Here is a 13959-nt window from a genome sequence, read left to right as displayed (position 1 = left end):
GAAGATACATTTATATTATTTATATAATGACATTTTAATGTGTGTGAGAGAGGGAGAATATGTGTGTGCGTGCCAGTGGTGGGTGTGCACACACTTGTGTACACACAGCCCCCTTCTCAGTTAACCTGTGCAGATCACCTGAGGAGAGGCATTCTGAATGATCTGATGACTGAGGAGGGGAGGGAAGAAGAGCAGGGACCAGATCTGTCCCTCAAACATTGCAAGTATCTCCCGCCTTAGAGGAATAAGGCTTCTGAAACTTTGAGCTTGAATGCTCCTCGCTTCTGTGCAACCTGGAGAAGGAGATCGTAAGTACAGTGGTACCTCAGGTTAAGTACTTAATTCGTTCCAGAGGTCTGTTCTTAACCTGAAACTGTTCTTAACCTGAAGCACCACTTTAGCTAATTGGGCCTCCTGCTGCCGCCGCACCGCCAGAGCACAATTTCTGTTCTCATCCTGGAGCAAAGTTCTTAACCCGAGGTACTATTTCTGGGTTAGAGGAGTCTGTAACCTGAAGCGTATGTAACCCGAGGTACCACTGTATCTGCTTCTTGACTCAAACTATGAGGTGTTGTTTCCAAATCACAAACTGTAGTTAAACTATGGATTACTGGAGCCACAAGATCAAACCATGGTTTCTGATCCTGGCTTGTTTCAATAAACCATAAGCATAAAGACAAACTTGTTACTTTAAACCAGGAGACAAATGACTCCAGTCGCCTCAAAGCTGCAGGTTATTGAGCCTGAACTTGTGCAGCTGAGAGGCTTCAGGAAGTAAGGCTAAGTGCTGCTCCACCAACAGAGACAGAGGTGCACTGTGGAGAGCCAACACTTTCTTAGCTGGAAGCCCCCAGACACACTAAAGGAAAGCTCCACTAGTGGGGTGGGTGAAAATGAGATGTGTTGTGGGCAGGCATAAAGATGCCGCATCCAAAGCACTGTAATTTCCCCAGCATACCTGCATAAATGGTAGGACTCTTATGTTAGTCCAAGGGCTGGTGTAGAATCATAGAACTGTAGAGTTGGAAGGGACCACAAGGGTCATCTGGGCCACCCTCCTGCAATGAAGGCATCTTTTTGCCCAGTATGGGGCTCAAACCCATGACCCTGAGATTAAGCATGACCCTGAGATAAAGAGTCCTATACTCTACTGACTGAGCTATCCCAGTGGGTAATTAAAGCTGCCCCCAAAACCTCCCCGGCCCACAGTGAAACAGCATAACAATAGCTTTGGTGGTTGTTCCACCATCAAATCTCACCTGGCACCCCATGCCCACTGCTAGTGCCCCTATGCCCATGCCTATTCTTTGTCCCAGCAACCCATATATGAATAGTAGGCTTGCCCTGTAAGAAACTGAACTCTGCAATTCGTGTATCATTAGAATTAAGATTTTTTGCTGAACAAGGGACTCATTATTTAGTTAGACACAATTGCAGGTGCAGTTTGACCCTAGATGTCACTCCATATGTGGAGATACACAATGGAAGCCCTCACTGTATCTATGTGAACAGATTTGGACCACCATGTATGAATACAAACAGGAATGTCTACCTCCAAAAGCTCAGTTTCCAGCAAGTGTCAGTCAATTAGTATTGCACACAGACAAGATTTCCATACATATAAAGAAGGGCATCTTTAGAGAGAATGCTGGTCTAAGCTGCAGCCCCCTTCTCATACAAATCTCCCGTACAAATAGACTGGAATACAAGTATGGTAAAAGCCCCCAAGATTAGATCTAACAGCTTGAAATAACTGGCATCACAAATAGAGGGTTATGTTTTCTGTGGAATGACTGAGAGTGGTGTTATGCTACAGTTAACAGAAATCCTTTTCATTTGTTTGCATTAAAATATATACTATTTAGATAGATAGATATTATAAAATTAGTATTTTTAAAATATGTATATGCAATCTATAAACATGTTCTCAGAGGGGTTTATAGCTATATAGTAAAAACAAATCTGAAATGCAAACATAAATCCATAAAACCACCAAGAACAACATTTTTAAAATGCACAGCCCAGGAAAAATTAATTTTAAGTTGGAACAGATTTAAAGGTCTAGGAGAATTTTTAAAAACAAAAGAATGAAGTATTTTTATAGTGCCAAAATGGCATCAAGGTAGGTACGAGACAAGCCTTTCTGGAGAGAATGTTACATAACCAAGGTGCCACCACTAAAAAGATCCTCTGTCCAATAGCACCTCACCTGAAGAAGCAGTCTCAGAAGAAGATCTTAAGATCTGCATATGTGCATATGGAAACAAGTGATCCTAGAAGTACCCTGTTCCCAAGTCGTGAATACAGTCATACCTCGGGTTGAATGCGCTTCGGGTTGAGCGCGTTCAGGTTGCGCTCCGCAGCAACCCAGAAGTAACGGAGCACATTACTTCCGGGTTTCGCCGCTTGCGCATGAACAGATGCTCAAAATGACGTCACACTCGCATGTGCAGAAGTGGCGAAAAGCAACACGCGTGTGCGCAGACGTGCCATCGCTACTTACGTTTGCTTCTGGATGCGAACAAGGCTCCGGAACGGATCCCGTTCGTATCCAGAGGTACCACTGTAGCCTTAACGGTCAAAACCCTGAGCCTGAATTGATTTGGAAACACAGTGAGCCAGTGAGCTGGCAAACAGCGATTAATATGCTCATTTCCCCCTTCCCTCCCCAAGCCCAATTAGCAATCTTGCAGCTATGGTCTTAATGAAATGAAGTTTCTGGACCACCCTCAAAAGCAGTCCCATCTAACCCACATTGCAGTAGTCCACATAATTATTACAACTTCCACTTATCCAGCATAGCAGGGCTTGAATCTATCATTAATTCATCCTGGAAGTTCTGTTCTGTCATTTAAATCAAAAGCATTGCATTCCAGGCATGTTACAAACTTGTTCAAATCAGCTCTATTTATTTATACACTTAGATTCAGTTATCCTGTTTCACTGTTCTCTAATTGTGTATTGGGGTGTGCTAGTTTAAAAATCTACTGGTAATTACAGCTTCCTGAATTCACTGTGCTTGCTCAAACTCTAATTATTTACCTGCTCATTGCTTCAGTTGTGTGAGTGGCATGATTCCTCCCCCCGCCCCCCGCTTTCTTTCTGCTCTATGTAGGTTGGTTATTCAAGTTGTACTGTATCCTCTTACTGTTACTTAGTTGCTTTTAGACATTATGTTCTTTGTTGTGTTTTAGTTGAAATGTCATTCAGCAACAATGTGTACTCTGTTTTAAAGAGAAATAACAAATACCAGCGGTATATTCTGAGACTGGTAATTATCTGGAGTGACATATACCTATATTGGCCAAGATGTAAAGAGATACAGCCTGATCCTATGTATGCTTATTCAGAAATAATTTCATTTAGAGCTGAGATTGCAGTTTTAGATATGTCCAAGGGGATGCATGTTCCAAAAGACACTTTGTGTTTTACTCCTTAAACCCTGGGTCTGTCTAATATATCATACTCTGCTTTTGAAGTTCCCCTCAATTTCAAAAGTGAATTTCCAGATGCAACCAGTGGGGCCCCTGTTCAAAGAAACTAATTTAACATCTCCTAGGCAGGTGAAATTAGTTGTGCATTTCTTTGGATCCTGGACACTAGAGTCACACATAATAGCTGTGTTTGAACATAAGGCCAAGCCATGGTTTCTTTAAAACGTGGTTTGTTCTATTAATCACATGTGGTCTCACAGAAAAGCAAAGAAGCCATTACAGTCATATATCGGAAGTTGAACGGAATCCATTCTGGAAGTCCGTTCAACTTCCAAAACATTCGGAAACCAAGGCGCGGCTTCTGATTGGCTGCAGGAAGCGCCTGCATCCAATCGGAAGCCATGGAAGCTGTGTTGAACATTCAGGTTCCAAAGAATGTTCGCAAACCGGAACACTCACTTCCGGGTTTGAGGCTTTCAGGAGCCAAAATGTTCGACTTGTAAGGTACGACTGTATTGGTTTCTCCAAAGCTTGGTTTGTGCTCTTAGTGCTGCTGCCTTATTTATGCCTGTAGTTTGGCAAGTGTCCAAGGTGGGGTGGCCAAACCGTGGTTAAACAAGTTTATTGAGTTTGGATACAATAGTAAAAGATTGTCTTTAAAAGACATGATTCATATGGTGATTAGTTGCCATAAAGCAAACCACATTTAATCCGCTGGGTTCAGTTTGGACATCCAAACAAGCCACACTTTGGCTAAACAAATCACGGTTTTGTGTTATGGGTGAACCAGGATGTAGCAAAACAAAATATTAAAAACAGGCCTATTACAACATGATTCTTTTTCCACCTGTCCCATTTTCTTAAATAGCTTTGAATATATTCCAATATTATTTCTTCCAGTAATGGATTTCTATTCAGTGAGATTGCACTGATGGAAATAAAGTGATCCCTAATGAGTTATGTCATGCTGTAGTTTGGCAATGTGCCAGGAAAAGACTGCACTATTTCAGAGTCTGACTTCACAATTTCTGACTTACAATCTATGAACTGTCTTTTTTTCCTGAAATGTAATGCCAATACACTCTAAGAATCATCTTCCAGAGTACCTGGGCACAAGTATTTGTCAACTGCATCTGCCTGCTAGAATGTGAAATATATTTAATCCTGCTGACTTTGCACTGTAAACATAAGGCATGAAATATTTCCGTTGCATTGCTAAAATGTTATGGTAGGTCAGCAGGATCATAATGCTCTCAGCAGTACAGAGCACAAGAGAAGTATGAATAAATCAAATGGTCAGAGTTCTTAGATACATTTAGGGCAGCTTTACACATGACACTACACAGATGCTTTCTGCATTTCCTGTCCAGTGGTACCACAGGTTACATACGCTTCAGGTTACATACGCTTCAGGTTACAGACTCCACTAACCCAGAAATAGTACCTTGGGTTAAGAACTTTGCTTCAGGATGAGAACAGAAATCTTGCTTTGGGAGCGTGGTGGCAGCAGTGGGAGGCCCCATTAGCTAAAGTGGTGCTTCAGGTTAAGAACAGTTTCGGGTTAAGAACGGACCTCCAGAATGAATTAAGTACTTAACCTGAGGTACCACTGTATCTGTAATGTGCAGATATACGGTAAATCCTATAATGGCCAACATACACTCTGGACTTTAAAAAGAAAAAGCTCTTCTCCTTATGTTGTCTCACTTCCTTGCAACGCCAAGCACTTTCTCCAGCATCAGCACCCAACTAAGGAGAGAAGGATGGTGGCAGTGGGGTGGAGAGAAAATACTGCAGAGTGGTAACCCATCGATGGAGAATCCTACATTATACTTGCCTTTTGCTTTAACCTGTAAATTGATAATCCTATTGAAACATATAAGACAATATCCCACTTATGCTCACACAACACACCTTCCGAACCTCCCCATCCAGTTTTCTGCACATACACACACACTCACACCAATCTGCTCCAGAAGGTTTGGAGCAGATTCTGGGGTTTTACAGGAAGCTGGAGGCAGGAAAGGGGAAGTCAAAAGGGGTTTCATGAAAAGCATTCAAGAAACATGTTCGTTTTCACCAATTATAGATTACCTTATTATAATTTTTGTGACCATAATTGTGTTTTGCAGAACTATGCTAATCTTATTCCTGGAGCTACTGTTGGAAAACTCCAGATGGATTCTGGAAATGTTCTTCAGTTGATCATTGATGCATATAAGGTATGAATATATATGAATGCTTATCAGGAATAATAATAGTGGCACTAGTAGTAGTAGTAGTAGTTCTGAATGCCTGTGGAAACATAGTGATTTGGTGCAAATAAAAATTTGGTCACACTCTTTTTTTGGTGTGTGAAACATTTGTTATGCACAGATGTCAAACAAAGAAACCACACAGAGAAAAGTTCCAGAATCAAAAAAGATGTAATAGATAAATGCAAGAATTATATTATTGATGAACAGTTTGCCTTGCTTTAGCTATGTGATTATTATGCCCCCTACTGCCACCCAAGACTTCTTAAGAAGTAGAATGCAGTCAGTAAATTATGGTTTTGACAATATTTGTCAAATATATAAGCTCCTATTTGACTGATGCCCCCAATGCTCTCAAAGCAGTGTACAATAAAGTAATTAAAACACAGTAATAGTGTTTTTAGGGTGTGTGTGTTTTAATGGTGTAGCTTTCCCTTTGTTTCTGTCCACATTTAGCCAGTGAGAAAGATAAAACTGGAAAAACATATATTGCAAACAGTCAGAGTCATTTGCTTAGATTATAGGCACAGTTCATAGCTCCATCTATAAACATGTGCTTTCGGTTACTATTCTTTATTCAGCTACTTGCAACTTTGAATAATCTTATTTCATTTCAAATTCCACACTTTCCTGGGAAATGGAAAGTTCCAAGCAACTTATGAGATCACTTTCCTTTGGAGCAGAAAGTACTTGTGGTGTTTTTCGTAATACCCATTATGTACAGATGTATATCAAAACAAGTAGAGGTGTGCATGGCAACTGATATGCATGACAGGAATGTAGGAATCTGCCTTATACCAAGTCAAACCATTGTTTCATCTAGCTCAGTATTGTTGACATTTACTGTCAGTGGCTCTTGAAGGGTTCAGGCAAGAGTCTCTCCTAGCCCTACCCTACCTGCACATGCCAGGAAATGGACCTAATACAAATTACAGTGGTACCTCGCAAGACGAATACCTCGTAAGACGAAAAACTCGCAAGACGAAAGAGTTTTTCGTTTTTTGAGTTGCTTCGCAAGACGAATTTCCCTATGGGCTTGCTTCGCAAGACGAAAACGTCTTGCAAGTTTGTTTCCTTTTTCTTAAAACCGTTAATACCCAGGGTGCATTGCTTGAAGAGGTGCAGTTGCGACTTGACTTAGAAAATGTATGTACAGTACTGTACACTTTGGTGATTTTTAAACTTTTTTAAAAAAACTTTTTTTTGCTTCGCAAGACGAAAAATTCGCAAGATGAATAAACTTGCAGAATGAATTAATTTCGTCTTGCGAGGTACCACTGTATGAGCTTCATTCCTTCCCCTAAAATACAGCCTTAAAACTCAGTTCCTACCAAATAATAAACCCATGTACCTCCAACCAAAAGGCCTTTAAAATAAGAAACAAGTATTTTTTTATCTTTACTCCATCCCTGACAGAAAAGTGTAACAATTTTTAGAAGCCTAGGCAGGGGTCAGCAAACTGTTTCAGCAGGGGGCCGGTCCACTGTCCCTCAGACCTTGTGTGGGGCTGGACTGTATTTTGAAAAACAGCAACAACAACAAACAAATTCCTATACCCCACAAATAACCCAGAGATGCATTTTAAATAAAAGTACACATTATACTTGTGTAAAAACACCAGGTAGGCCCCACAAATAACCCAGAGATGCATTTTAAATAACATGACAAATTCTACTCATGTAAAAACACGCTGATTCCCGGACCGTCCGCAGGCCGGATTTAGAAGGTGATTGGGCTGGATCCGGCCCCCGGGCCTTAGTTTGCCATCCCATGGCCTAGAGTATGTAAATGTGACTTTAGGAATCACTACTTTGAATGATCAGATCACACCAACTCTGCTGTGAGAAAATACTTACATAGGATTCTGTTCATAAAGGTATATAAGCAATTATTTCTATACCAGATCTGTTTTATAAAAGTAAAATAAAATAGAAAATTTGCAACTGTGGTTAGAAGTGGGTTTGCAAAGTGTAGTTTGGTTTAACTATGGTTAGTGAAAATGCCGATCCTGGTGTAATACCAAATATCAGGGATGGCAACCTGAATTAAATGTTATGGGGCAGGTAAGCCCCACCCACATAACTGATCACATGACATGGCACACACACACAATTTAGGGTGGCCATAGGGAACTCGGTCCCTAGGAGTTGGCTCCTATGCCAATCATAGTGTTAATGGAAAAGGCAATGGTACCATAAGAAGGAAGGAGGACGATACTGTATGAACCCATGGGGTGCTTGCTCTTGATTGCCTGACTGTGCGGTGCTTCCATCACAACAGGATAATATATTTAATTTCACTTCACTGCCAAATGTAATTCTTACTACAAAAATATTGGTGCTTTTTCCCCTGCCCCCATTCTGCAACCCCCTGTCACCAGCAGTACTATGTAATTCAGTAATGTATTTGTCCCAAGAAAAATAACTTCACCATTCCGCCTCAGTGTGCTCAAAGGGGGGTGGGGAAGGAATCATAATTGTCATTTGCCCTCAGAAGGATAATCATGCTGAAGTTTCTTGAGTCCTTGGATTTCTGCCACAATTTTAAAGTGGAAAGCTCTAAGTTATTATTATTCACAGATGTGTTGGCTTTTAAATTCTTCAGAGGAAGTGAGCATATGAGAGAGCTGTCAAAATATTTGTTGTAAGACGTTCTCCTATTCCCTTCCAACGTAAGTCACAGCCTCCAGCGAGCATGTCAGTACGTGCCTTGAGAGGTTAAAAACTGCACACACAAAAATCTGAAGTGATGTTTTGTGTCTTCAAAGCAGACATTTTAGTCAAAGTCTATGTGAAGTAAAGACTGGCACTGGAACACAAAGCTATTAAATAAGACCACACGGAAACCACTTTACCAGCAGTTGACTCTCTTTAGCAGTTAATATATATAAGACTGAAGAGAAGTAAGTTAAACTGCAAACACAGGTTTTGCATATTTCAGCTATAAAATGAAATGTTGCAAGACTCGCTGAGCAACATTTTCCTATTGCATGCTTGCTCATGTATCTTAGAAACCTTCAAGGCTTTCACCTGAGGGTCACTAAGATCATTCAGGCATAATTCATTTAAATTCAACCTAGTGTTCATCCATTGTCTTTTCTCACTGTAACACCAAATAAATTACATTTGGAAGTTAACTTTGCCCACTCTGAATGTTTGCAATGTGACCAGGGCTAGAAGAAAATTCTTTATAAAGATAAAGGTATAACAGATCAGCCTGTGATTAGAATCACCCAGATTTCAGACACTGAAAAAATTGTATTATCAATCTTTATTTCAGAGAATTGCTGAGTTGGAAGAGACCCTAAGGGTCATCTACTCCAGCCCCCTGCAATGCAGGAATCTCACTCTGCTAAAGCACCCATGACAGATGGTCATTCAACCTCTGCTTAAAAACCTCCAAGGAAGAGAGTCCACAACCTCCCAGAGAGACTGTTCTACTGTCGAACAACTCTTATTGTCAGAACGTTTTTCCTAACTTTTAGTCAGAATCTCCTTTCTTGTAACTTGAAGCCATTGGTTTGAGTCCTACCCTCCAGAGCATTTCTCAAGCGGAAGATGCCATTGCACACCTCAAGCTATTTTCACAATCATTACTCTTTCAGACTAAATTAATAGATATCCTCCTACCTAATCCAAAGCTCTTTTCAGTCATTCATTCATACAGAAGCAACAGACAAGGGATTCATCACCTGCAACCTACCCATTTTCCTGCAAATGTCTGTAAGGGAATGAGGGTACCAATCAGAAAATTTGGTTCAGACTTTGATTTTGTACTTCTGAAAATAGCCCAGCCTCAAGCACTTTGAGGCTGCCCAGTTTGGTACAGGCCCAAATTTGAACCCCATTTAGAAAAATAAAACTTCATGCCTACCCCGTTCACTAATAATTTTTACAAGGCAACTGAAAACATCTCTTTTTACAAGCATTTGGGTGAGCACTGCAGGTTGCTTGAGTTTATTTTAAATTGCAGCTGAAATATCTTAGTTGCAAAGTTGTTTTTATTGGCATTTTGATTTTCAATGTTTTTTAGACGTGTTGTGCACTGCCCTGAGATCCTTTGGGACAAAAGGCAGTCTAGGAAAAAAACGGTACATAAATAATTAAAAACATAATACTGTACAGCATAAAAACGTGAGTGAGAGAGATTAATACCATCTTAAAACTTAAATGGGTTTTAATTCGTTTCTGAAGTTTTTTTTTATTAAATTTTCCAAAATTTCATACATAAATTTCAATACATAACAAAAACTTTTTTTTTTACTTCCCACCCCTTTTTTCATTGTGTTTCTGTTTCTCTCCCTCTGCTGCACACTGTCTTCTATCTCTTAAACCTTAACAAAACCACTGTAATCTTCAATCCCTTCTGTTGCTCATAGTTCAAATCCTGCTTGCGAAAAACTTAAATGTGTTTTAAAAGTCCTGGGAAAATAAAAAAGATATTCAGTGGGTACTTAAATGAAGTCAAATGAAGTTCCATGTGAGCTCCTCTCTGTGGAAGGCATTCCACATACTGAGAAGACCCTCTCTTCCACAACCACCTGCTGAACTTCACTTGGCAGGGCAACTTGGAAACGGCCTCCCAGGATGTTAGTTTCCCAAATGAAATGACATTGTTCCAATCATTATGTCCTTTAAGGCACTCCGGTCAGAAATCGAGCTGGAGGTGTTGGGAGACACAGATGGGGTAAACCTTGCTTTCACTGCCATTTGTAACAACAACACTGCTTTTCCACACCAAAGGAAATGCTCTCACATTCAAGTGGGAGAGGTGGTAAGTAGGTTCTGATTTCATAAATCATGTTTCTCATTGTAAATCTGATTATAACCTTTATTCTAAGGAGCAGTCAAGGTGTGTAGCAGCCTTCCCCAACTTGGTGCCTTCCAGATGTTGTGGGCTACAACTCAAATCAGCTGAAAGTTGTTATGAAGCCCCTATTCCCCTCACAGAGCTGCAATTCACAGAGTTCCCTGTGAAGTTCCTGCATGCAGAATGTTTTGCACAGTCCTCGGAGCTCAGTGTCAGAGAATTCCGACAATGGATTGAGCTGGAATTGACTTAATGCTGTAACAGAATTTTCTTTTCTTTGCTTCCAATTATAGTTTTCTTCTTTTTAAAAAAAGAAAAAGAAAAAAGAGTTCTCCTACTGGATATTATGTTAAATTGATTTTAAAATTGCATAAAAGCGAATGCTTCCTTCTTGTGTTTTCCATTGTGTGCAGTGCAATGTTTATGCATGTTTGCTCAGATGTAAGTCCCTAAGCAATTGCTTATTCCTTGTAAAAATATGTGCTTATGATTGTGTTGTATGGGGCTTACTTCGAAGTAGACATGCCAAAGTTTGTACTGTTGTTGTTATTATTTAAATTTATATACTGCTTAATACTTAAGCCAGTTTCTAAGCAGTTTACAAAATAACAAATACAACATGTATATAATAACGAACAATAAAACCAAAGAAACTACATTACAATGCAATAAAACAATGAATTTTCCCCAAGCCAAAGACAGCATCACATGGTAAAACATCTTTAGTCAGGGATTTCATTCTCTTTCTGCTTCCCATCAGCTGCATTTGGTGGGGGTGGTGGATTCTAATCTGTGTAAACTCGTGCTCTAATAAAATGTTAGAGTGATATCCAATAAAATAGTTCTGTTAGTTCAAAGATGTTTGACTGCACAATACAACTTCCCCTCTCTCCACGTACCACTCCAATTTCCTAAATCTGTTCTGGAATTCCCGAAAACGCTCCAAAGCAAATTTAGGTAGGGCATGGGAACACATAGGGAAAGGAGAGGAAAGGGAAGTTCTGTTACATGAACAAAAATCCTTGCACTAATGGAACTGCTCTCTTGAATACTTAGACTTTGATGATTTTGTTAGCTTATATTTTTAATATTTGTTCTTTTGCGTTTTTGTACACTGCAGCAATGAATGGTTAAATACAGATGCCCCTCCTCCTTTCCTAGGTCAGTTTCAATGTGACTTTAAGCCTATCTGCTTGTGGGAAAAGTCCAAAGAACGTCATAATAAAGCCGGTGGGCTTGAATGAAGCTCTGGAAATTGAGATCCAGTCAGAATGCAGCTGCAATTGTCAGAAGGAAGCTGAAATGAACAGCTTCAAGTGCAATGGCGGACACGGTTATTTTGAATGTGGGGTGTGCACCTGCAACCCAGGCTACATGGGTCCTCACTGTGAATGTGGTGAAAAAGACTCACTGAGTACAGGTTCCTGCAAAAGTTCTCCAGAGGAGACCTCTTGTAGTGGAAGAGGTGACTGCTTTTGTGGACAGTGCATTTGCCACCCATCGGCATATGGACATATTTATGGGTCATTTTGTGAATGTGACAGTTTCTCTTGTGGGAGATTTAGAGGACTGCTATGTGCAGGTAAGTCCACTGCATACTGCCATTTTTAAAAATTATAAATAATAAAATAGAATAGAAGTTGAAAATTGAATATATGCTCTATTTCAAAAACAGTATTCAAGTATAAGCAGTATTCAAGTTTAAAACAGTATCCATTTAAAAATTCATATTGATTGTTCTTAACATGGTTCAAGGAGCTCTTGCAGACTACTGCTGCAGTCCTAAACTAGGGTTGTCATGTGTCCTCTTTTTCCAGGACACACCCTCTTTTTCAGGGGTAACATTTCTGTCTGGGTCGTTTTTATAAAAAAAATGCCAAAATGTCTCTGACTATACTTTCTGGTTGAGACATAGACATAACTGCTGGTTGAAGACTTGCTTTCCTCTTCTCTTCTCCTGCCCCCCTCAGCAATATATCACAGCTTCTATAACCTCCCTATAGTAGGGGTATTTAAAATGAGAGTCATCATAGCATCCTCTTTTTTGCTCTTCAAAATATCGCAACCCTATGACCTAAACACATTTACTAAGATGTACCCTAAGCCCCATGTGACATACTTCTGAATAAACACAATAGGATTGGTATTGTCAGGGAGTTTGTCTGTGAAACATCAACCCTTCGAACCTAAAAATCTAGCTCAGTACTTTGCCATTTTAGCTGGTCCTAATGAAAGTTGCTAGGGACGCGGGTGGCGCTGAGGGGTAAAACCTCAGTGCCTAGGGCTTGCCGATCGCATGGTCGGCGGTTCGAATCCCGTTGTTCGGTCCCAGCTCCTGCCCACCTAGCAGTTCGAAAGCACCCTTACGTGCAAGTAGATAAATAGGTACCGCTGTATAGCGGGAAGGTAAACGGCGTTTCCATGTGCTGCTCTGGTGTCTGTTCGCTGGAGCAGCTTCGTCACGCTGGCCACGTGACCCGGAAGTGTCTGCGAACAGCACTGGCTCCTGGCCTCTAGAGTGAGATGAGCACACAACCCTAGAGTCTGTCAAGACTGGCCCGTACGGGCAGGGGTACCTTTACCTTTACCTTTAATGAAAGTGCTATAATACTGTAGCAGCTATCTGAATTTCTTCAAATTATATTAATTCTTGGATTTATCATCCCCAAACTCCACGGTCAACATTTGAGGCAGCTTTGTGGGGATTAAGAGGGAAAGGTTGCAAATTACAGAGATATTTGAGGGGCATAATGATTGATCAAATTATTCTGGGCTTTGAGACCTTGGCTTGGGGGAGAACAGAAATCAAAACAAGAACTAACCTCCATGACTTTCCTTAGGCAACGGCAACTGTGACTGTGGTCAGTGTAGATGCCACAGTGGCTGGACGGGTGAATACTGTAACTGCACCACTGACACCAATAGCTGTGCTTCTGCTGACGGCACAATCTGCAGTGGGAGAGGTGAATGCATGTGTGGAAAATGTGTGTGCACAAATCCCGGGGTTTCAGGAAGCACGTGTGAAAAATACTCACCCTATGCCGACCCTTGCACTTCTAAACGGTAAATTATACGCCTTTAAATGTCTGGAAATGTCTTTTTCTGTCGCATGTCCAAAAGTATAGCAATATTTCAAGGGTGCTGAGTTTTGTTTACCATTCCAGCTGTGTCTGGTGTATTTACTGTATTTCCTGATATAAAAGGAGCAGGTGGTGCTGTGGTCTAAACCACTGAGCCTCTTGGGCTTGCTGATCGGAGGGTTGGCAGTTCGAATCCGCACGATGGGGTGAGCTCCCGTTGCTTTGTCCCAGCTTCTGCCAACCTAGCAGTTCGAAAGCACGCCTATGCAAGTAGATAAATAGGTACCACTGTGGCAGGAAGGTAAACAGCATTTCCCTGCACTCTGGCTTCTGTCATAGTGTTCCATCATGCCAGAAGTGGTTTAGTTATGCTGGCCACAT

The 13959-nt window shown here is 40.8% G+C and overlaps 1 protein-coding gene across 5 annotated transcripts in view; it reads left to right on the top strand.

The window, feature by feature from the left end:
• Positions 1-13959, top strand: part of ITGB6 (integrin subunit beta 6) — a 68504-nt gene that overhangs the window by 44923 nt on the left and 9622 nt on the right. For all 5 annotated transcript variants that reach the window (XM_083707418.1, XM_083707416.1, XM_083707415.1 and 2 more), the window contains 4 exons: positions 5567-5656; positions 10328-10462; positions 11660-12080; positions 13339-13561. In XM_083707418.1, coding sequence (XP_083563544.1) covers positions 5567-5656; positions 10328-10462; positions 11660-12080; positions 13339-13561 — 869 coding nt within the window. The remainder of the gene's footprint in view (positions 1-5566; positions 5657-10327; positions 10463-11659; positions 12081-13338; positions 13562-13959) is intronic.

The sequence above is a fragment of the Podarcis gaigeae genome (genome assembly GCF_964106915.1).
Source record: "Podarcis gaigeae genome assembly, chromosome: 1".
Lineage (NCBI taxonomy): Eukaryota > Metazoa > Chordata > Lepidosauria > Squamata > Lacertidae > Podarcis > Podarcis gaigeae.
This window is presented reverse-complemented; position numbering and strand designations above follow the sequence as displayed.